This window comes from Hypanus sabinus, chromosome 27, assembly GCF_030144855.1.
Source record: "Hypanus sabinus isolate sHypSab1 chromosome 27, sHypSab1.hap1, whole genome shotgun sequence".
In the NCBI taxonomy this organism is placed as follows: domain Eukaryota; kingdom Metazoa; phylum Chordata; class Chondrichthyes; order Myliobatiformes; family Dasyatidae; genus Hypanus; species Hypanus sabinus.
In genome coordinates, this window is record NC_082732.1 from 14,947,277 (window position 1) to 14,972,046 (window position 24,770).

The 24,770-nt window shown below is 40.7% G+C and overlaps 1 protein-coding gene across 1 annotated transcript in view; it reads right to left on the reverse strand.

The window, feature by feature from the left end:
• Nucleotides 1-10,651, reverse strand: part of hp1bp3 (heterochromatin protein 1, binding protein 3) — a 36,173-nt gene extending 25,522 nt beyond the window's left edge. Inside the window, exons 1-6 of the mRNA XM_059951764.1 lie at nt 10,552-10,651; nt 10,352-10,460; nt 6,833-6,923; nt 3,317-3,461; nt 2,313-2,466; nt 1,024-1,167 (exon numbers count right to left, since the gene is read on the reverse strand). Of these exons, the coding sequence (XP_059807747.1) occupies nt 1,024-1,167; nt 2,313-2,466; nt 3,317-3,461; nt 6,833-6,899 (510 nt within the window). The 5' untranslated portion in view covers nt 6,900-6,923; nt 10,352-10,460; nt 10,552-10,651. The remainder of the gene's footprint in view (nt 1-1,023; nt 1,168-2,312; nt 2,467-3,316; nt 3,462-6,832; nt 6,924-10,351; nt 10,461-10,551) is intronic.
• Between the last annotated feature and the right edge of the window lie 14,119 nt (nt 10,652-24,770).

Below are 24,770 nucleotides of genomic sequence, written 5' to 3' on the forward strand. Positions count from 1 at the left end.
GAGACAACATCTCATTCATTAAAGCCGATGGAGGTCTGTCCCACAAACCATCCAGGTGCAGTAAACGGGCAGCCTGCTCACGCCGTGAGAGTCCGAAAGTCCTTATGAGTAGGGCTTTGAAGTCCGTGTATTTGCCGTCCTCCGGGGGCGACGGTATGAACTCCTCAACCTGGGCGGCTGTCTCCTGGTCGAGGGAGCTCACCACGTAGTAGTAACGTGTGTCCTCTGAGGTTATCTGCCGAACGCGGAATTGGGTTTCTGCTTGCTGGAACCATAGGTGAAGTCGCAGCGTCCAGAAGCTTGGCAGTTTCAACGAAACTGCATGAACAGGTGCGGTGTCGTTCATCTCCGGTCCAAATATCGTTTGGACCGTCAGGGTCACCAATTGTAGCGGTGTGCTACACGCAGCACTAAAATAACGACACGGAGTCAGTAAGCTGCAGTTAAGGAAGATTTTATTCGAACTTCGCGGCTTCGCTTTAAAGCCTCCCTGATCCCGCCCTCCCCAGGCACGGATGCTGTAGGAGGCATGTACTCACAGTCCCGTGCAAGCTTTTCCCTTTGTTGGTGAAGCAGACCTGGTGCCCTTTTGGGACTGGCCTTTATGCCGGCGCGCTGGCTATTTGTGAGCTGGTTCGAGTGCGCTAGGAAATGGGTCGCCACAATACCATCTTTCCAGTGCAGAAACTTCCCTATACAGAACACAAAGTACACTGCAGATGCTGGGGTCAAAGCAACACGTACAACAAGCTGGAGGAACTCAGCAGGTTGGGCAGCATCTGTGGAAACAAACAGTCAACGTTTTGGAACGAGACCCTTCGTTTCTTGGACAAAGGGTCTCGGCCCGAAACATTGACTGTTTGCTTCCACAGATGCTGCCTGACCTGCTGAGTTCCTCCAGCTTGTTGTCTCCTATACAGAATGCAATCCACACTGACTTATCTTGCAACCTCTGGATTTCACTTAATATTCAACAAAAAAAATACAGGAAGGCAGCTCCATAAAAAACAATCTAATGGTTACCTGTTTAATAGCACCTCGTTGCAGCTCCCGTTTTAAGGCTTGCTTTAGTATGTATCCCCTGCGTTCGAGTTCCAGTGATGGATACTTGTTAATGATATATTTTCTTATGGCGACAACGGAAGCACCAGACTTCTGGAAACAAGCCTGAAAAGTGTCTGAATATTTTTAAATTGTCCCATTTTCAGCGTGCATTGCAAGTTTGAAACGACTCTCACTATAATGGTCATCCTACAAAGAGGATATTTTGTTTTAACCAAATTAATTTGAACAGCAAAGAACAATAAGCCACACAATATGTAAGTACAATTTGAGATAGTTTTAAGAACATTTCATGATACTTGGATCATCAATCCTGAGTTCAAGTTGAAAATCAATTTCTAACACATTGCTGAGATTTCAAAGCTTGATTTCAGATCAGTGCAAAATTGTCAGACTTCAAATAGTGTGCCTATGTAGCTGATACAAATGGCAACACCCAAGTCTAATGTGAAATAGACTGTTCACAATCCAGCCAACACTGAACTTTGCTTTAAAAACAAAGGCTTCCTATTTCTACCCCCATGTTATCCCAGGTATACAACTTGCAGCTCCTTTCAATACCTCAAGACTGAACCTATTCCAATGCATATCTACAGCTGAGCTCATCCTGCACCAATGCAGCAATGCAGCATGGAGAGAGCATGATACCAGAGTGTCATTTCTCAAATAAGCATAAACAGACACCCTGTTCTCTCAGATAGATATAAAAGATGCATAGCATTACTCTGAATGGCAGAAGCAGCTTTACTTCCAAAACTCTGGCCAATAATTGTCCCTCAATGAAAAATAGTTATTTTAAAATCATTTTTACTTTACTGCTTGTTGATTTTGAGCACAAAGTTTCTGCCACATGACTACAAACTATTTCATATCAACAATGCATTCAGCTACCATTAAATCTTTGTAGCTCCACATTAGATCTAATGCTTCAATCTTCACAGTTGAATTCTCAACCTGCCAGATTGAACCACAGTACAATCACAGAGCCCAAACCAAAATTTACAGATAAACACTGCAATGAGAACATTGAAGTTTGAATGCAACCTTTGATGTTACACTAACTTATTAATGCGGCACAGGAATTGTCAGCAGAATTGTGTTCAAGTATTTCAGTTTAGAGGAGACAAAGGACCTAAACAAGTGTTTCTTTAAAAAAGGATCACAAAAGCAGGCATTAAACATTTGAGATCAAAGTACAAAAGGGAGGGAATATATATATATAGTAGGCGCTTCTATTGGCCCCTGTCTACCTTAATAGCTTCCAAGACAATTGCATCCATTTTTGGTCGTGCAGTGGTAGACATCTGAGAATTTTTCTGCACTCGAGCTAGTTGACTAGCAGACAAGGTAGCCCATGATGGAATGGTCTTTTTAATCTTCTTATCCTTGGTTGGTTCCTTTTCTCTGTAATAGAGGTCACAAATTATAAAACTTTAGAATTGGTCAACACTGAGCATTCTTTCCAATAAAATTTTACTAAAATGATCAAAGATTTTTTTACGCCTTACATTTTACATTAAAATTATAAAACATTGAAAATTAACATAATCTATTTTTAACTGATGCTTATTGAGTGCCAAAGATTGCCAAATGATGACAGAGCTCATCACTTATGGTTGAGCCATGAGACCCTCAATGTCCTGTATGGCAAATATGGATTAAGCAACTGTATCAATACTTCATTTCATATATCCAATAGTGCTCATCTACTAAATAGGCCTGATGGATACAAGTTTCTCAGTAGAATAGCAGAATGGTTACTGACATGCATTCAATCATTTTCCCCTATAACGTGCTATTAAGGAAAGGTATATTGCAAAAAACTAGAATTGTAAACTTAATTATCACTTTCTGAGAAATAAGGTTAAAATAATTTTTCACACTAACACTAACTCATACATAATTGCTGAAGACATAAAAGAGGAAATAAAAAGGCATCAGAGTAACAGTACACATAAGCTGTCCATGAATTGGAAAAGGACAGGTACTCCAAACATTATATTCTTTTCAGGACATACACAGCACAATATTTTGATGCCGTACTTTGGAATGTCTTCTTTCACTATCTGCCTTGGGTTTAAACACCAATTGCTGCCAATCTTAAAAATTGCTAGAGAAAAACTTAACTGTAAGCATTGAACAATAAAAAATATCTCCCCTTTCTCTGCAGCATGTCATCATACTGCAGAAAAACAAATTATTCAGATTTCTGATGTTAGCACCACACAACATTTTTGAATTGACATGGATATACTCTTTTTTGGGCTCCTCCACAGGTTTGGTTTCTTTCTCCTCTTCTCCATTTTTTTCAGCTTCCTTTTTTTCCTCCACTTGAGCTGTAGTGTCATTTTCTGGTTCCTCCTCTGCTGAGACAGATTCTTCAGAAGTCACATCTGCATCTTAATGAATAGAAAATAGAAATTATAATCTGAACAAATTATTTATCAATTATGTTTCTCACAAATAACTACTATAATGGAAACCTCTGATGCCATCCAAGAAATTGTTTCCCTCATCCCAATTGGACAGGAACAAGTTGTACCTAGAAGCAGAGCCAATCCTATGGGCCCTCCCTCACCAAAGATGGGTACAGTTAATCTAATTAATCTTTATCAACAACATTGTGCAGTTCATTCAAGGGGAAACTTGCAGTCACCCTACTCCTCATCTAGACAATTGCTCTTTATTAGGGTCAGTTGGTGGCAGAACTTAACATGCCCAGGAAAAAGAAACATGAAACGTTAGTGAACCAAATTAGCTGTCAATACATAAGCAGTGGCTCAATTTGTCTGACTCGGATTATGGAATTTCCAGCATGGGTACTTGATCTTGAAACCATTTTCAGCAACTACAAGCTATTTCTAAGAATCCTATTATATTTTGTGGGCTGCAACCAAAGTTTTGCAAATCTTTAAAGGGAAGGTGTTATATAAATACAGACTTCTTCCTGTTTACATCAGATAAAAATGTACTGTAAATGGTTCAAACTTGTCATTGATACTTGTCACGAATGGGAACGCTCTTAATGTCTCTATGCTATTAGATGGCTATTTGTCTGGTATTATTCAGGACTACAGATTTTTCATTCATCTTCAACTCTAAAACTGGTCTGCTCTGTTTAAAAAATGTAACTGTTTAGCATGCATCCAATCCAGCAATGCCTTCTTGCCTGTTTCATCCTATTTTTAAAGATGCCTTGTACTACCATTGCATTCATCAATGAATGAGGACTGATCCATCTTGATTGCAATGATCCAGAGTGGGCTGTATCAGGCCACAAAGTTACAGATCATTACAGGATACAATATTGCTGCAGCTAATGGTTCATAACCAACTCCCTATTTTTGCTGCCTAATGGTAAATGCCATCTCCATTCCAAGTCTATCCTAATGAGAGTGCCACACAAAACAGAGCACACTTCTAATCTGAGAATTTATAGTGCGGTGGATGCTTCTACTAATGCCAACCCCTACAAAACTAGATTGGTAGCAAGACCAAGGATATTTATTGTTCATTGTGGACTCACTCAGATCTGACAATTATGATAGCCATGGTGTCACTGAACCACTCTCATCCACTGAACAACCAAAGAGGTGTTCAGCATGTTAAATTGAATCAACAACTGAGGGAGGTGGAAGGAAATTAATCTTTTTATGGCTGTCTTTGACTGCATGCAATGTGCCCTGATGCAGTCTGGAGTCAACACTTAACTCTCAATGCCACATTCCACCACAGTGCCATTATACCAGTGAATCAAAGTAATGGAGCTTTACTGAAATTGTAATTTCATTTCACTTCTGAATGGCTTTACCTTCCATGCATTTAAAGTTAAAACTTACATATTTAAAATCAAGAAATTTAAATCAAATAAACAAATTAACCAGTTCTTTCTGATCTCCTAATAACAGTTTCTTCGCAATGCAATAACAACCCCACCTGACTTAACCAGGCTAAACCAGAATAGGTTCAGTGGATAGATTGATTTAACCACATAGTAACTAAGGGACATCTGAGGAAATCCAAAATAAGCCAGAAGTCTTTTGGAGACAAGCAGCATAGCAGATACATCGAATTTTGATCTGAAATCCTACCCTTCATTTCAGTTAAGGTGTGTGAAAGCCACAGTATTAATGGTAAAACTCTTGGCAGTGTGGAGGATCAGAGGGATCTTGAGGTCAGAGTCCATTGGACACTCAAAGCTGCTGCACAGGTTGACTCTGTGGTTAAGAAAGCATACGGTGCATTGGACTTCATTAATTGTGGGATTGAGTTTAAGAGCTGAGAAGTATTGTTGCAGCTATATAGGGCCCTGGTCAGACCCCACTTGGGAGTACTGTGCTCTGTTCTGGTCGCCTCACTACAGGAAAGATGTGGAAACCATCGAAAGGGTGCAGAGGAGATTTAGAAGGATGTGGCCTGGATTGAGGAACATGCCTTGAGAACAGGTTGAGTGAACCTGGCCTTTTTTCCTTGCAGCGACAGAGGACGAGAGGTGACCTGATAGAGGTGTACAAGATGATGAGAGACAATCATTGTGTGGATAGTCAGAGGCCTTTTTTCCCCAGGGCAAAAATGGCTAGCACAAGAGGGCACAGTTTTAAGGTGCTTGGAAGTAGGTAACTTGCCCCTATTACTGAAATTCTTTACCAATTTGCCTGCCCTTCCAAACGTCCTGATATTAAGGCTCATTAAATTCTCAATAAATTGCCATTGATCATTAAACATGGCTGCATTCCCCACTAACTGATCAGCTGTTCAAACTTCTTGATCAACATGCTCACAATTGAGGTGAGTTCTCTGAAATCCTTGCTGATGCTAGATCATCACCATGGCGGTCCAAGACCAAACATGAGCTATTCAGTAGATCATAAGCTTCATGCCGCTGGCCCATTGCTAAATGTAGCATTTCAGCCCCCAAACAATTTTAGCCACCATATCAATGATAAAATTATCAAGAGTGAGGCTGTAACTAGCAATTCTATTATTTGTATTTTCAATAATAGGATGGACAACCAACCAGCTAGCCTACAGTATCATAATAGAAATGACTGTGCAAATTGAAGTATTGCCATCTTCATCTTGTGGCTAAAGAAGTGGGGGGGGGGGAAGAGGGGGTTGGATAGACTATGAATGAAGGATACAGATTTTGGTAATTTGAACTGGTGCTAGAATTAGCCCATTGGAGATTTGGTACTAGTTACTTCCACACAGTAATGCCGTAATACACCTCACACAACATCTCTTCAATCACCACCTATGGCTTTCCATTTGTTACAAAGCTCAAATGGTCTGATGGAACACTTGGTGATCACTAATATCAAGTTAAAAATAAATTCAGTTCAAAACAATCCATAACAGAATAATTTACTTTATTTTGATCTAAAGATACAGCACAGCAACAGGCCTTACTGGCCAATGACCCTGAGCTGCCTAATTACACTCCCGTAACCAATTAAACCTCTAACCTGTGCATCTTTGGAATGTGAGGGGAAACCAGAGCACCAGGAGGAAACCCACATGGTCATGGTAAGAACATACAAACTTCTTACAGACGGCGGTGGGAAAGGAATCCAGGTCACTGGTGCTGTAATAATATTCCGCTAACCACGTATACCACCATGCTGCCCCCAAACTGACTGACCCAGTAGCATATCTAAATTGAATACACACACACAAAATTACCAAGTTTTTCTAACAACATCCTTATCTTGATTAATCTCTAACACAAAGAACACAATCATCTTGAAAAAAATTTCAAAACGTCTTTTACCTGTAGTAGGCTTGTTTCTCACTGGACTCTCCTGTGCTGAGGGACTAGCATTCCGCCGAATAGGCATGTTTACACCAATAGAATGAACGACCTGTTAAAGAAACAGCATAATATAGTTTCAGCCAAAATATCACTATGAACAGCAATTTATAACAATGATGGTCAGGAAACAGAAGTACTCGAACTCTGTGGTCAAAATGAGTCAATAAATAGATATCAGCTATTATAAAAAAGCAAAAGCAATATTTCCATTTTATGTGTACCATTTACAGATATCCAATTGCAGTTTGTAATTGAGCAATATGTGCAGATAACATCTAAAATAAATTAAATGAGATGTTAAAATGTTAAAAGAATGAACCAAAATTTAAACTAAGAAGTACAACTGTGGTGTTTTGTCATGAGATAGAACTGTCTATTTAATAGACACTTATAACATTTAAATCTCTGTAAGTCTAAATTTGCAAGAATGGATGAAATCTTCAAGTTATTTGGATAACATGGACTTATTTCTCATTGCACAGGTGAACCCCTGTGAACAAAGTTTGAATGTCAGCATTCACATTACTGCAAGGACCCCCAATTTACCCTGTGAAATCAATATTGTAGGGAAAGGGAGAGGAGACAATAAAAGTGAAAATAGCCAGTGATATTTTGTAATGTGTACACAATAAGACATTTATCTAGATGTTGGTTGTCATGATCCAGCTGAGCCTCAGATTAAGAGGCAGTGAGAGAGGTTTCCTTTACAACTATAGCTAGACTTGCTAAGTTTTTGATATTTAGTTGGATCAAATCTCTTGCAATCCAGCACGAGATATCAAACAGGCAATTTGACAATTTGAAAACAGTGAACCAGAAATATGATAGTAAGGTAGAGCCAGGGTTCACCAGTTGCAGATTTTGAATGATATGTAGATGAGATCTTAGGAAATGAAGTTAAGGGGCAAAATTTTTATTACTTGTCCTTCTGAATGCATAAGCAATGGCCAACTTAGTTGAGGAAAATTATCAGGTTCTGCTATCAAGATATTATGGATCAATGGCAATTAAGTGCTCCATCAAGCTAAGAAAAATAAACTGTCAAAAGTGTATGTACAGTCAGCCCTAATTATCTGCGAGGGATTGGTTCTGGGACCCGTCGTGGATACCAAAAAACGTGGATGCTCAAGTCCCTTATTCAACCTGTCTCAATATGGCGGACCTTAGGACCCAGCGAAACCCCTGCCTTATTTAACCTGTCTCAGTGCGGTGGACATTAGGACCCGGTGGCAGAGCTCTGAATCTGCAGTGTTTCTGTTCACAAAAATAATCATGATCACGATTGAAAATAAAGTGGAAATAATAAAGTGATCGGAAAGAGGTGAAACGTCATCAGTCATTGGAAAAGCGTTAGGCTACAGTCGGTCAACGATCGGAACAATTTTAAAGGATAAAGTGAGAAAGGCCCTGCCCCGATGAAAGCTAAATTATTACTGAGCAACGCAGTGATTTAATTATTGGGTTTTGGGTTTGTGATCCTCCACATCAACCAGGCACGGATGGCCAGTGCGCTTGGAAGCGATCTGTCACTAGATCAAACTCAGGAACTTCCATTCCCAAGCCCGGCGCCAAAACATAAGTGTTTTATATGCATAGAGGTAAAATATATACTATATACTAAGATAAACATTTCACTAACTGACATTAATTAATACTGGGTGTACCTGTTCCGACTTCTTTAGTTAGAGAACTTCCAATTTTTTTTCAATCCCAATCCACAATAACTAGATTACTTACGATACCTAATACAATGTAAATGCTATGTAAAATAGTTGTTATACTGCATTGTTTAGGGAATAATGACAAGAAAAAAAAAGTCTGTACATGCTCGAACAACAAGTGCTGGAAGAGCACGTCCAGGTTTTCTCAGTTCAAGGTTGGTTGAATTTGCATATACAGAACTCGCTCATAAGGAGGGCTGACTGTATATTGTCTGCCTACCGTGCTTTAGGAAGGAACACTGCCATCTTCACCAGAACTACGTAGCTGAGCCTCAACTACTTGAGTGGTTCAAGATGTCAATGTAATATATTAAATGCTACAGACACGGACTCTTTACGACTTAAAAACAACCTGTCACAGAAACTCAGACCAAGTAGCATTTGCAGGAGGAAAGGATATGCCGATGATTTGGATCATGATTTCAGCACAATAAGGCCACAGAGTCTTGAGCCACCACTCAATAATGGGTGGGTTTTATACAATGGTCATTGTAGTAGCTCTAAGTTATGCTCCTGTATTTAGTTGTTTCTGAACATATAACAATCAAAAAAGTGAAACTGGCCTTGACAAACTTCAAGGATTTTTGAGATTAGTGGAGAGAATTTATTTAGCAAATTAAGAGACCCCTGAAATGAGATCTTAACATCTCAGATACTTCACCAATGCTCTTTTGACAAAGAATTAATCTGAATCAATACAATCTTATCCACAATTACTTCTTAGGTCAAAAACCATTAACCTCATCCAGTCTAACAGTTGCACTGGATCATGGCAACTAGGGACGTCAAATTGCCTGGAATTCTCAGATCCGAAAATTGAAAAACATTAACTTGTTTTTAAGAAGCAGTCAACGGATGCTGCCCAACCTGCTGAGTTCATCCAGCTTTTTTGTATGTTTTGATTTGACCACAGCATCTGCAGTGCACTTTGTGTTTACAACTTGTTTTTAATTTTTCTCAGTTTTTATTTTGTATATGGGTATTCCAGCCAATTTACACGTATGGTTGCTACTTCACAATTTACAATGCCTACTAAAAATGGAAAAAAAAGCCAAATGATTTCTAGGTATAAGGGCATGCAATACTGTTTGTGACAGATCAAGATCAGGCAAAAGCCATATAAAACAGAGCCTGTACTCCTCTTGTTTTTCCAGTCCTGATGACGGGTCTCGGCCCGAAACGTCGACTGTACTCTTTTCCAGATGCTGCCTGGCCTGCTGAGTTCCTCCAGCATTTTGTGTGTGTTGCCTGTAGTACCGTATATAGTTTTGGCGACCCAATTCAACACATTTCAGCAGGGAGAAAAGTCTTTGATGTGCCTGCGCTGTTTCGGGGGCGGGAAGCTTCATCCCGGGGAAGGAGGGAGTCCCCAGAAGCGGCAGGGGCGCATGCTCAGTACATTCCGATGGAGCAGCGCCTCGACAAAAGCAAACAAATGCATTCATTCAAACTTCTGCAAATAAGCAACTGCAGCATCCCAACTTCCCGCAGGCACACACAGCGCACACTCCGCACCAGGGCAGCGGGGCCAGCGGCAAGGGAGGCAGTCGTATGCCGTGTGCGAGCGCAGTGGAGGACGACGGCACCAAAACCCACTCCCACATCAAAGCCACAGCATCAAAATGGCGCTCGGAGGAACACAAACATTGTAGACTCCCACTCCACGGCTCCGGCCGCCGCCGGTCAACTACCGGAACTGCACAACGCACAAGCGGGATGGCGCGCCCCACGATGACTCGAGAGGTTCATTGCTTACCGTAGCAGCTGCCCCACTCTTTGCCTCTTGCCGCTCTGACTGCAACCCAAGCTCCAACGCTTCTTCGCCGTACCTGCCTCGGCCGGAAACACCGTCACCCAACTGCCAACTGATTCAAATGAAAACAAAAAAAAGAAACACCTCAAAATCACAAATCATACCTTTGCCTACAAAATCAGTGCGAAAGCAGTGTGAATTACCTTGCCCGAAATAATTTAAATTAATAAAATGGACAGCTATTTTCCTGACCGTTTATTTTGTATCATTTTACCCTCAAATATGGCGATCGCAGGCGTTTGCCCCTTACAAAGATGGCTATGCTTTTTTTTGCCCCCTGACTAATACGGTGATTACCGAGATTTGCCCCCTTACAAAATGGCGGCAATTGTTTTGACCCTCACAAAAATGGCGGCTAATTCGCAAACCCGTTTTACGTTTAACATACTTGCCTCCTTGGAGTTTTAAACAAAATCCATCTAAAACTTGCAAATAAATGCTTTCTTGGAAACTTTCTGATGTTATTTTCAAGCAGAAAACAAACAGATCCTATTGCTTAGTTATAATTTAATTTTAACGGAGAAGACCCTCGGGGAATTGATGCCAACTCCTTCCAGCCGAGAATTTAGCGGGCCATTTCCAAGCTTAGGTATTGTTCAGCCTTTATCATTATAATCTCGGGGACGACCTTTTAAAGCGTTGGCTGAACCAAACCAGCAGCTCCGCCTCTTATTTACACTGTTTACATTTGAAAAGGCCAATTAAACGGCGGTCCGGCCAGCCACAGCCCCAAAGGAGTCTGCAATGAAGGCAAATCCGACTTCCATCTTCACATCAAATCTGGTATTTGGGTTCATTGGAAATCGGAGGGATTTGTTTTGGGAGTAGAACTAACCATTTCCATGGAATTTTTCATAAAGAATATTTCCAAAATGAGAAAAATATTTGATGGGAATGTTTTCATGTTTGCAATAGGTTCTACCAAAAGGAGAGTAATAAACAAAAGCAAAATAGAAAGAGAAAAACTGAAAACACGGAGTAAATCAGCCAGCATCTGTGGAAAATAGAAGAAAAAGGTCAGAAAAATATAGGTGAACACACAGGCAAGTGAGTAAGTAAGCTCAGTAAGACAACTTCAACTTCGTCAGACAAACAAGTTCAATAGAAGAACGTATTTCTGTGTCATACAGCTCTATGACTCCAAAGGTCTGGGCAAAGAACAAAAGGTTCTAAACATTCACGAATATTTAAGTGAATTGTTTATTCAGTATTCATCTGTTTAAACTGGCCCACACTAATTAGATAAACTTTGCTGATAATGATGAATAGTAAAATCAGGATGAATGTCTAAGTAATGAATTTTATCCTTTATTAGTAGTTAGATCTGTCTCTCTATTTGTAGAATGATGTCATTGAGAATTATTGGGCAAATGTCCCAGTGTAGATCCATATTTCACATCAAAAGAGATGGCTCTTGAAAGTCACTTATTCTTCTCCAGGTTGTAACTGCAGATTTCCTCAGGCAGGGGTTACTCAGGGTAATATCTGAAGCCCAGCTATCATCAACTGCCGCATCGATGGTCTGCATTCAGTTGCAAGGTCAGAAATAAGAAAGCCACTTGCAATTCTTTATAAAATAATGCAGCCCGAGCCTTGGACACCATGGTGAATGATAAACAAATAAATGATAACAACATGTATGCAACACATCTGCCTGGCAATGACCATCTCCAACAAAAGAGTTTGTTATAGAGCACTTGGAGCCTGGCTTGTGTTCTTCATCCCGCTGAGGCCAGCCAACCAACAATTACACAAATACTAATCTTAATTTTCCTCTAGTTCTCATCAATTTCCTGAATATCTTGGTAATGTCGGGGAAAACTAGCATCCAGAGGAAACAAAAGCACTTACAGGGAGAACGTGCACACTCCATGCAAACAGCAGTAGAAGTCAGCATTGAACTCTGTTCTCTAGGTCTGTGATGCAGCAGCTTTACTAGTTGTGCAAATGTGGTTCCCAGTTACATCTTCCCAATGTTGAATGACATTACCATTGAGTCCATCTTTCTGGGGATTATTAGTGAACAGAAATGTAACTGAACCAGTCACAAACGCTCTTTCCGCAATGCTTGGTATCTAGCAACAAGTGACACATCTCCTCACTTCCTAAAATCATTCAACAACACACACATTGGGAGTATGATATAACACACTTCACTCAATGTAGAACTGCAGATCTTTAGCTTAGCATCTCCTGAAGCAGTGAGCTCCATCAGTAAGGATATGGCTAGTGATGTACTCGTAGCATGTTCCCCTGCAAATCAAATGCTCCTAAATTTGAACTATAATGCCAATCCCTACTCTAAATTTGGTAATGTCTCACCTAACAATGTTTAGTATGTACTTTCTGCAAGTGGGTCACCATTAACTTTCTAGTGGCCGGCTGGTGGCGCAATGACATCAGCGCCGGACTCCGGAGCGAAGGTTCCTGAGTTCGAAACCAAGTCGGGCCGCCCGCAAGCTCAATTTCCATCTGTGCCGAGTTGAGCGTCGAGCTAGCCACTCAGCCTCATAAATAATACAAGGGTCGAGTCAGGAACGCTCATATCGTGACCCAGTTAATCCGAAAGGAGACCAATCCTGACACCAAGCACCAGACAAGAATGGCTGACTGTCTGGTGCGACACTCTGGAAAAAAAACCTTTCTAATGACAAATACTGATGGGCATCAAATGCCGACTTTTGGATTGATCCTGACTTCATCATGGTCTGGGATGGCAATTCAAATGTACAGGAATGCAAGAAGCTGCAGAGGGTAGTGGGCTCGGCCTAATACATCCCAGGCATGTATCTCCTCACCATCAAAAGTATCTACATAATGTGCTGCCCCAAGAATGCAATATTTATCAAAGATCCTCACCATCCAGGGCATGACACCTCACAGCTACCATCAGGCAGGAGGAACGGAAGTCTGAAGTTGCACACTACTAGGATCTGTAACAGCTATTTCCCTTCAAACATTTGGTTTTTGAACCAGCAAACACAACCCTAATCACTACATCAGAATAGCAAAACTATGACCATTTTGTCCTGCAATGGACTTTTGTTCCAATTGTGTTCTTTCTCAAATAATTTGTTCTATTTCTTCTAAATGATGTCTCGCTAATATTTTGTGCCTGTGATGCTGCTGCAGGTTTTTAATTGCATCTGTGCACACATGCACTGCTGCCTATGACAATAACTTGATTTTGTTGTTCGTACTTGTAAATTAAGTGAAAAAAAAACAGTGGTGGAGGACAAAATGAAGGAAAACTTGGTGCTGCCACAACTCAAACTTGCATATTGCACATGAGGGCTCTTTCCATGTACTGGAACCTCCTTTCATATGCTCTCTGCCTGTCGCCAACTGTTGCATTGCCCCTCAACCTGGCTGGACTTGTTTTCACATAGAAGGCGTTGCTATGGGAACACCTAAATATCTGGCTCAGCCTGCCTTCTTGTGGAATATGTGGCATAATCCATTCAGTTTGACTCAAGAGTTTTCCCTTCATTCTTTCTTTTGGAAGGCCCGAGGGGAACGGGATAAAATATGCTGAGTTTACATACACTTGATCAGTGTTCTATCTAACCCTTGTACTGATGTAGAAAATTAAGTTTGCTGCAAAAAAAAAACAGTAGATGCTAGACATCTCAAATAAAAAGAACAAAGGTGCCAGAAAAACCTTGGTCAGAAAGTACCTCTGGAGAGGAAAACAACCAACGATTTTCATTAGAACCCAGCACCTACTTCAAAGATGCTTATAATTTCTATTCTTCCCAACTGGTGTTTTTCCTTTGCTCAACTATGATATCCTCATTTTTTTCCATTAACTTGTTGACTTATCAGTTTTAAGCCCTGACATTCCTCTGTTCTATGTAGGTACTCCATTGAATTTGCTCATTTCCTTGGTCTCTGACAAATTTCTTATGAAACCACCTTCCAAATCTCAATTCCACCAACCGATGTCTTGCATTTAACATCCTCCAATGCCATTCCAGTCTGGATTTCGACAACACCATAGCACTGAGACTGTTCTGGTCAAGGTTTTAAATGACATCTGTTTCAAACATGATGATGATAAAATTTCAGTTTTGGTTTTACTGGATCTTTACTGGTTTTTTTATTTTTTTTTAATTTGGTTTTGGCACAGTTGACGATGGCATATTACTGGACAGACTGGAAAACTGGATGGGGCTTTCCAGTATTTACAGAACAGGGACTATTTTACAGCGATTGGTAGCTGCATATCTGACTGAACAAAAAAGACATGCGGAGTGCCTCAAGGGTCCATACTAGGGCCTCTTCTGTTTTAATATGTACATAGGTCCTCAAGCTCCAATCATGGTCATCAACAAAATATCTTACCTTAATTATGCGGATGACATTCAGATTTATGTAACAGTGCCAATCAGATGACTGTGGTCTGCATCCAATCACTAAAAAACTGTATTGAACAAATCATCGATTGGATAAGACAAAATTTCCTCCAGTTAAACAAAAAGAAAACTGAAATAATTGTTTTTGGTGCTAAAAGAGAGCAACTAAAAGTCAGTGCTTGCTTAGAATCCCTGTTGTTACAGACCACAAACCAGGCCAGAAGCTTTGGTGTTGTCAGGGGGTGTGGTGAACTGCATATACCCGTCTGGACACGCCCCCTGCTGACGGCTCCTGTGGCTCCTCCCACAGACCCCGGTATAAAGGCGATTGAGGCCTGAGCTCGGCCTCTCAGTCTCCAGGACGTAGTATGGTGGTCACTCACTGCTGGTTCCTTCTTCCAGTCAATAAAAGCGGATATCTCGACTTCACGCCTCAGAGAGAGTTATTGATGGTGCATCAGATGGACTCTGACTTAAATTTTAGCTGCCACATTAAGAAATTACAAAGTCAGCCTACTACCATCTTAAAAATATACCGAGAGTTAAAAGGCTTATGTCTCAGCAAGATCTAGGAACACACATCCATGCATTTATTTTTAGTAAGCTTGACTACTGTAATGGTGTTTTCACAGGTCTCTGTCGAAAGTCCTTCAGATAGCTGGAGCTCATTCAGAACACTGCTGCTAGAGTCCTCACTAAGACCAAGAAAGTAGAACATATCACTCCACCTTTTCGATCGCTACACTGGTTTCCTGTCCATTGGAGGATTGACTTTAAAATATTACTATTGGTTGATAAAGCACTGACTGGTCTCGTGCCAAAATACATCTCCGATTTCTAGCTGCATTATGAACCTTCCCAAGCTCTCAGGTTGTCTGGGGCGGGGTTGTCTGCTTACCGTCCCCAAGGTCAAAAGTAAGTACGGTTGCAGCTTTTAGTTACTATGCTCCACATATCTGGAATAACCTTCCGGAGGTTCTGAAATCTGCCCCAACATTAAGCTCTTTTAATTGAGGCTTAAAACTTTTAATTAGCGTCTCCAGCACTGTAACTTCTACAATGGTTATCATACCCATTTTTTGATGTGATTTTGTTCTCTTATATATTGTCTGAAATCTGATGTTTGATTTTTATAACTTGGTTTATGTAAAGCACTTTCAATTGCCTTGTGTTTGAAAGGGGCATACAAATGAACTTGTTGCTTGTTAGAGTAATCCACAAATTCGTGGGTCCAGTCTATTGCAAAAATCACCTAAATCATTCAAGATTCGCTTTAGTTGTCACATGTACATTGAAAACATACGTCAAGTTGCATCAACGATTGGTACAGTGCGAGGATTGTGCTGGGGGAAGAACACCAAGTGTTGCAATGTTCTAGAGCTGACATAGCATGCCTAACCCTAACTGTATGCCTTTCAGAATGTGGCAAGATACCCACATTGTCATGGGAAAAACATTACAACACCTTACAGACAATGGTAGGAATTGAGTGCTGGTTCTGTAAAGTGTTGTGTTAACCACTATGCTAATATGCTGCCCTTCGATCTATATTAATATAGATGATAAACAACAATGGACCCTGCACCTATCCCTATAGCACACCGCTAGTCACATGCTTTCATTAAAAGAGACAACAATCTACTAATACTCTGTCTTTCCCCAATAAGCTATTTCTTCTTCTTTTTCTGTTTCTATACTACATGTTTAAATAAAGCTTTATTGTCTATTTTTAAGTTCCTTGCTAGTTTTCCCCTCAATTTATTTTCTATCTTTGCTCCTTTGTCGGATTCTGAATTGTCCCAGTTTTCAGGTCTTTTACCAGAAATGATTTCAGTGACCTAGCAGTCTAAATCTCCCCTATTGCTATGTGGCCATCTGTCTGTTCTCCAGGTCCAGTACTCATGAGTTCTGACGAAGGGTCTTGGCCCGAAACGTCGACAGCGCTTCTCCCTATAGATGCTGCCTGGCCTGCTGTGTTCCACCAGCATTTTGTGTGTGTTGTTGCTAGTACTCATCAGACATCTTCAACTTCTCACTGCTGCAAACCCGTGCCCAAGAAGAACATGTCATGTTAAAGAAGAACAGAGTAAAATGCCTCGACAACTGTTGCCCAGTTGCACACTCATCTACTATGGTAAACTGCTTTGAGAAGTTGGTAATTTCTGGAATTAACTCCTGCCTGAGCAAGGACTTGGACCCACAATAATTTGCCTACCACCATTAAATGTGTACAGCAGATGCAATCTCACTAGTTTTCCACTCAGCTTTGGAGCACCTAGAAAACAAAATATATGTCAGGCTGCTGATTATCAATTTCAGCTTAGCATTGAACATCATAATTCCCTCACCACTAACCAACAAGCTTCAAAACTTGGGCCTCAGTACCTACCTCTGCAACTGGAACTTTGACTTCCTTATTAGGTGACCACAGTTAATGCAGATTGTTAATATGATTTCTGTCTTGCTGACAATCAATAATGGCTCACCTTAGGAAGTGTGCCTACCCTGCTACTTTACTCTCTCTACATTCATAACTGAATGGGTAGGCACAGCTAAACACCACATAGAAATTCTCTGATGGCCGCAAGTTGGATGGGCACAAGGAGGTGTACAGGAGTGCGATAGATCAGTTGTAACAACAATGACAGCAAGACCAAGAACTTTGTTGTGGAATTCAGGGAGTAAAAATTGGGTGACAACACACCAGACCTCACTTGGGGGTCAGCAATGGAATAGGTGAGCAGCTTCACGTTCCTGAGCTTCAGCAGCTCAGAGAATCTGCCCTAGGCCCAGTACAATGACACAGTCATCAAGAAGGCACACCAGTGGCCATACTTTGTTAAGGATTTTGTTATGTCACCAAAGACCCTAGCAAATTTCTACAGATGTAGAGGGGAGAGCATTCTGACTGGTTGCATCACCACCTCCAATATGCAGGATCCAAGGACTCTGCGGAGGGTTGAAGGCTCAGCTTACTCCATCATGGACATCTTCAAGAGGTGGTTCCTTAGGAAGGTGGCATCCATCAAAGACATGCCTTCTTCACGTTACTGCTATCACCGGGAACACCCAGACAGCATTTTAGGAGTAGCCTATCCCACTCCACCACCAGAAAACTGGACAGTTCATAAACTATCCTGTAATTTGTCTTTTGCACTCTTTATTTTATGGCTTTCATTGTCACTTTTTGTATTTGATTGCCACTGCAAAACAAATTTCTTGACCAGTCAGTAATAATAAATCTGATTCTGATTCGAATTTGTGTCTCACTCATGTTCTATGTTCTGTCAATTACTATTCAGCTAGTAAGCCAACCTGGTCAATAATGTGTCCAATTCTGTAACATAAAATTTAGCTAACTGTTATTTGACTACATGGTTCTGGAAATGCATATAATTTTTCATAGCCTGTCCACTGCTTTAGTCACCACTTCAAAAAGTAATTGTTCAGATTAATCAGAGATAACTACACCTTTCCAAATCCTTACTTCAAACAGCTAAACATTTTCAGCATATAGTCATGAAGTTTTGAATTACAGATTTATAGCAATCCCTAACTGATATTATACCAACTGGATTCCCAGTAACACAATTTTTTAAAATAGCACACCTGTGCAAGTAAATTTCCAAGTTAGTGTGTGGTTCCTGAATTGAGAGAATTTTCAATATCAGCAGCTGTCATCTTCTTTTATCCATGTAATCCAATGTCATTATTTGGCTGGAAAATAGAGGTAGTATTTTATAAACCAGTATACCTGTTAATGTGTCTTTTCATTCAAAAGACCCAAGCATGGAAATGCTTGTTTTTTTTAAGTTTGATTTTAAAAAGCCAAACTAAATGGATTTAAGAATAATCTGTAATTTTCTTCCATACATTTGACATAAAAATGCACTTGATTACAAGGTTCTATATTCAGAATTCTTTCTTAACATAATTAGTTAACTTCCTTTATGTCTTTTTTCATAATTGCAAGAAATGGCTAAATGCTAAGAACACCAAGTACTGCAGGTCTTCCCCACTTGCAAGTTGGATAGCCGCAGAGCTGGACTTGTTGAGTATTGTGTAATCACGTGCTTTCCATCCAGGGAAGAAGGCATCAGATTTAGTGTGCTGTCCAGCAAATGATGCATTTGATGGTCTTGGACATTTTTCTCATAATTGCAAGATCCTGTTGGAGATGGGTAATATAGCCTGGTTCATCGGAAAGACCAATGGCAGGGAAGCTGTGTGGCCTTGGCTGTTGCTCAGAGGAGGCCTTCATGCCATGGCATCAGCTGATGCAACCACCCAGGAGAGGAGACACTAGAGGTGGTGAGGGAGAGAGCAGAGATGCGGCGGGCATGCCTCAGTCTATGCTGGGTTGTGGTCTGGCCTCTCCCTTCGGTGCTACCCTCCAGTGTTTGCTTGGCGGAAGTCAAGCTGTATTCCATTTGTCCATCGCTACACTAGTGCATGATGAGGAACTGCTGCATACTTGTTCTTCTAGAAAAGTGGATTTGAACTATAGTGGAGGATTCTAGGATCAGAGTGCACGGCCTGAAAATAAAATGGCATCCCTTTAAGAGCAGAGATGAGGAGGAATTTCTATAGCCAGAGGATGCTGAATCTGTGGAATTCATTGCCATAGATAGCTGTGGAAGCCAAGTTATTGGGTATACTAAAAGCAGAGTTCTTGATTAGTAAGGGCATTAAAGGTTACTGGGAGAAGGCAGGAGAACAGGGTTGAGAGTGGTAGTATAAAGCCATGACCTAATGGTGGACCTAATGGCCACAATATCATAGTTCCATAGTACTTCAGAGGAATCACTTTACTTTTGGAGTTTTGATTTCTCAATGGCATGAAATGGTTAACAGAATAATCATAGAATACTACAGCACAGAGTCAGGCCCTTTGGCCCATCTAATCCATGCCAAACTGTTAATCTGCCTAGTCCCATTGATCTGCACCCAGAACATAGCCTTCTGTATCCCTCCAATTTATGTACCTATCCAAATTTCTCTTAAATGCTGAAATCGAACCCACATTCACTACTTCCATACACTCACCACCCTCTGAGTGAAAAAGTTCCCTTTCATGTTCCCCTTAAACATTTTAATTTTCACCCTTAACCCATTACCTCTAGTTCTAGGCTCACCCAAATTCAGTAAAGAAGTCTGCTTGCATTTACCCTATCTGTACCTCTCATAATCTGCAAACCTCTATCATATCTCCCCTCATTATCCTATGCACGAGAGAATAAAGTCCTAACTGATTCAATTTTATTGGGAGTATATTGGGACGTACTTAAGTGTTTAGTTTAAATTAGGGTTAAGCAGTCAACAAAAAAATCATTCCAGCTGCCACTGGTTCTAAGCTAGACTAAAGTGACCTAAAGGCAAAGTATGAATATGTAACTATGCTCTTCACATCTACCATACCCCAACCCATGTGACAAATAGCTGATAAATGCTAAATGCTCAATGATAAATGCTCAACATAAAATACAACAAAGACAGACAAAAAAATAAATACATGGCTCCTACATCCCAGTCCCTTAATTATTACACTATAGTATAATAATTACAACTACATACTAGTAAAGATAGGAGACATGAAATCTTAACATTCATACAAATGTCCTCTCTTCTTCTTCCAGACAAGTCAGGCAACAATCAATTAGACCATGTGTTCCCAGCACAGAGTGACCTTTACCACCACTCTCTGTCAAGACAGAATCTTGAAGCTTCCAGAGCTGTAGCTCCTCAAACCTCTGCCTCCGAAAGAAGACAGATCTTGATTAGAGGCCGGTCCAGATAGCTGGTGTCGATGTGCACCTGCTGCACAAATCCTCTACTGTCTAGAGCAGGTTCTTTAATCTAAGCATCCAGGCCACTGTATTCCTCAAACAGGTCCAAGATTAGAAGTGATGGATTATGTGTGTTACTGGATCCAACTCCTCTTCAGTCTACATGACATTCATTGTAACAATCACCTCAACTTCTGGATCATCTAGCAGGTTTTTTTCCTCCCAGAATAATCGGAATTCACAGGCCACTCACTTTCAGGCTGAAGCAGATACTGAGATCTTGACACTCTTCAGAAAAGCCTTCACCTTCACCCTCTAGTGGCCCCATCTGCTATTTACTTGAAGTATTTACATACCTCCACTGAGATGCTTGTGAAACCTGAAAGAATTTTGCAATGAAGGTCCAGAACTTGCAAGTTTCATTCTTGACCTACTTCAACGCAGAAGTACTGTCAGTCCAAAAAACTCAGTCCTGAAGCTGCATGTGCAACTCCTTCTTCCAAAACATGACCATATGGTTTGCCATCTTAGCAGCAATGAGCTCCATGAGGATAGAAAGCAACTTTGACTCATCTATCTTAGATTTTTCCATGATAAAAGCACTGTGCACCTGCAAACACATGTTGTGCAACAAAAGGTGGGTTACAGCTCCATTGCCATCTTTGCTTGCCTCAGTACAGTGGTGTAACTGTGGAGCTGTAACATCCCTAAATTCCAAGGGTTTCAAACATCTAACAACTGGCAGAATTCTTCAAGCCAGTTTTTCCTCTCATGAGCAACTGATGTTGGAAAAGCACCATCCTAGCCTATCTCTTTCTTATATAGATGTTGTAGGATCTTCTTAGCAGGCAACACCACTGGACTCAAGATTCCGAAAGAATCATTGATAAAACTAACTGAAGAGGATGACCTGTCTTGGATCATGATCTTAAATTTGAAAGTATCTAACTGAAGGCACCATTGCACACCCAGTGCTCCCTTCACTGAAGGAATATCTTGTTCCAAATCCAAATCCTTCATGATTTTCACTCTTTGCTCTTCTGGTATCACAGATAGAATACTACGTCTGTTACTTATCTACTTTGTGAGTCGAAAACTGCCTTTAGTACAACTGGATACAAGGTCATGATAGAGAGACACCGCTTCTTCCTCAGAGGACACTGACACAAGTGAGAAGCAATGCAAAACCTTATCCACTGTCTCGCGGCCGAACTGTTCTTCATTGTCTTTGGTGCATTTCCTCGGTGCAAGGTTAGCAAAATGCGGTGATGAGGTTGCTCAAAACAGATGTAGTCACCATATCTTGGCTGAGGTCACAATTAGGCCACCAAAGGAACCTCAGCAGATCTGTATCTTACACTGATATTTTAACTTGATGAAACATTGATTTAATATCCAGCACAATCACCACTGCTTCTTTACTGAATCTGGTTATGATTTCAATCAGTGAGTGAGTGAGTAAGATCTGGTCCCTGTAAGTTGCTCCATAGTCAAACACAATACAATGCTTCCCTTTTCTGGGGTGATAAAGATCATAATGCGGAATATATCAGACTTTCCCATCAGTGCATTCCGGATCATCTGCTGGCACTCTTTAGGCATAACCTTTGAAGATTACATCAATGATGAAAGCTGTGTGTAATCAGTGTGAAATGGCACATCCTTCTTAAACCTCTTCCTTAGATTTAGAGCACGCTGATCAACAATCTTCCAATGATTAGGCATGTTAACATCCTTCTTTCTCAAAGGTAAACTAATCTAGTTGTGGCCACCCACCAGTTTCACAGAATTTTCAACCAGCTCCATGTACTTGTGACCTGCACTTGATAATCAGGTTGTTCATCCTGACTGCATTCAAGGAAGTAAGTCTGTCTTGAATGGTTGCTGCCAATGCTCATCCAAGTTCAAAACTGAGATCCTGTTAACTGAGAGTACTGGCTGTGCAGACTCTTCCACCACCATGGTTTCCTTTCAGTGATCCATTCACAGTCTGACCCAATATTGTTCTAACTGCATAATTCGTCATCGTGTTGGGCGCCGAGAAAATGTGCATAAAACAATGAACGGTTCAGCCAGGAGACAGTGAATAAGGTTTTTCATTCCACCTATGTTGATAACTGCCTTGTGTCAGTGTCCTCTGAGGAAGAAGCAGTGTCTCTCTAACATGACCTTGTATGTTTGCAAATGATATGAGGATTGGTGTTGTGGTTAGCTAAGAAGACTATCAAATGATACAGTTGGATATATTGTAGATCAGCTGCTCTTAATGGTAAGACCCTGACAATGTTGATGAGTAGAGAGATCTTAGCATCCAGGTCGATATCTCCCTGAAAGAGGATACACAGGTTGACAGAGTGGTAAAGAAGGCAGATGACATGCATAGATACGCCTTTCTTACTCAAAGAATGAGTTCAAGACTCAGGAAGTTTTGTTTGCAGTTTTATTGCATTGCATTTAATTCTGGTAGTCTCATTATAGGAAGAATGTTGAGACTTTGTAGAGTGCAAAGAGATTTACCAGGGAGCTGCCTGGATCTGGGTGCATGTGCTTTAAGGAGAGGATGGACAAACTTGGGCTATTTGCTCTGGAGTGGCTGAGGCTGAGGCGAGATCTGATAGATGGACTGTATCTTTTCCCCCGGCGTTGAAATGTGTAATACCAGAGGGCATGCATTTAAAACAAGGAATGTAAGTTCAAATGAGATGTGTGGGGCAAGTTTTGTTTTGAACACATACAGTGGTGGGTGCTTAAATTGCGCAATCAGGAGTGGTGTTTGGGGCAAATGTATGTGGAGATATTCAAGAGGCTCTTAGATAAGCACATGAATGAGTAGGAAATGTAAAAATGTGGACATTGGGTAGCTGAAGGGATTAGATTAGTTGGATAATGGCTAATTAATTAGTTTGGTACAACATTGTGGGCTGACAGGCCTTCTTCCTGTGCTGTACTGTTCTTTCTTCTATGCTTCTGTTGATTGAACCACAGAATATTTACATTAAGAATGCATTACAAAAAAAGTTGTTTTCAAGCATCATTAACTTTCTTTTCCAAACTGAAATGAGATATGAGGATTTCACCTTGAAGCAAAGCTGGTATCATCCAAAACTGATGAACAAAAATTGGACAATGAGCAGTTGCCACTTAGAGTATAACGGGGAAGAGTAATTTCTTCACAGAATTTTTAGAATATTTGGCCATTTAGGCCAAGTTCAGTTATTAAGTTTATTTGGGGCAAGGTTGTGATGCAAAAGAAATCCAGGAATTTGGGACAGGACTGGGGAGTGAGGTCAATGATCAGCTATGAACTTATAGAATGGAAAATGTGTGAGAAAGCACGTGCAGTCTTTGGTATTTCTCATGAATTTAATCTGTGACCGAAAAATTAGACACATGGCAGAAGGTCCAAACGGTCTTGTGTGAAACGAGAGAACAAGGATTTTAAAGTCAAGATACTCAACGCAAGAGAATAGCTCAGAATAATAAAGGGACTCTTATAATTATAGGCATGATTTGGGATGCTGGTTGCAATGTCACCAAGGCTAGTGTGGATCGGGCAAGCCTTGGAAGATATAGCTAGGTGGGAAGTCTGCTTTAAAACAAAAGGCTAATATGTTAATACACCCATCTTAATAAATTCACAGACATCAAGAACCTTGGTCACAACAGAACAGGCATTCTGGATGAAGATGCAGAGGGGTGTGCCACAGTTCATATGCTGCATCCACAACATGTCTCTACCTTTTGGTGAAAAATAATTAAAACTAAGTTCCTTTGGGAAACCTTACAGAGCAATATCCATCTATTACCTGGCTGATCCTTTTCCTTAGGATAATTAATGATATGAAAGTGGCTCCTTAAGGTTGTTATAGCCACGGTGGTAGTAGGGATAAACTCTCATTGCTGATTAAATGCTCCCAAAAGCGTGTGTCTCAAACAGCCTTTGACAACCAAGTCCAGCTCCTGGCCTTCAGGTGTGGTTTAGCTACTAAGTCCAGCAGAGCTGTTTCTACTGACAAAAAAATGGGCGAAGGTGGGTTACTAGTGCCTTAAAACATGCCACTTGGGGCAGGTGGGGCTTGCCAGCCGTGGGTGACATTCATTTAGAAGGAAAACTCTGATCTGAAACCTCTGCTGCCTTGGACTACACCCACTCACGGGGAAGGTTTTGGGAGTGAACCCTGAGGAAAAATGGAGCTGGAGTTGCTAAGGCAGTCCTATGTT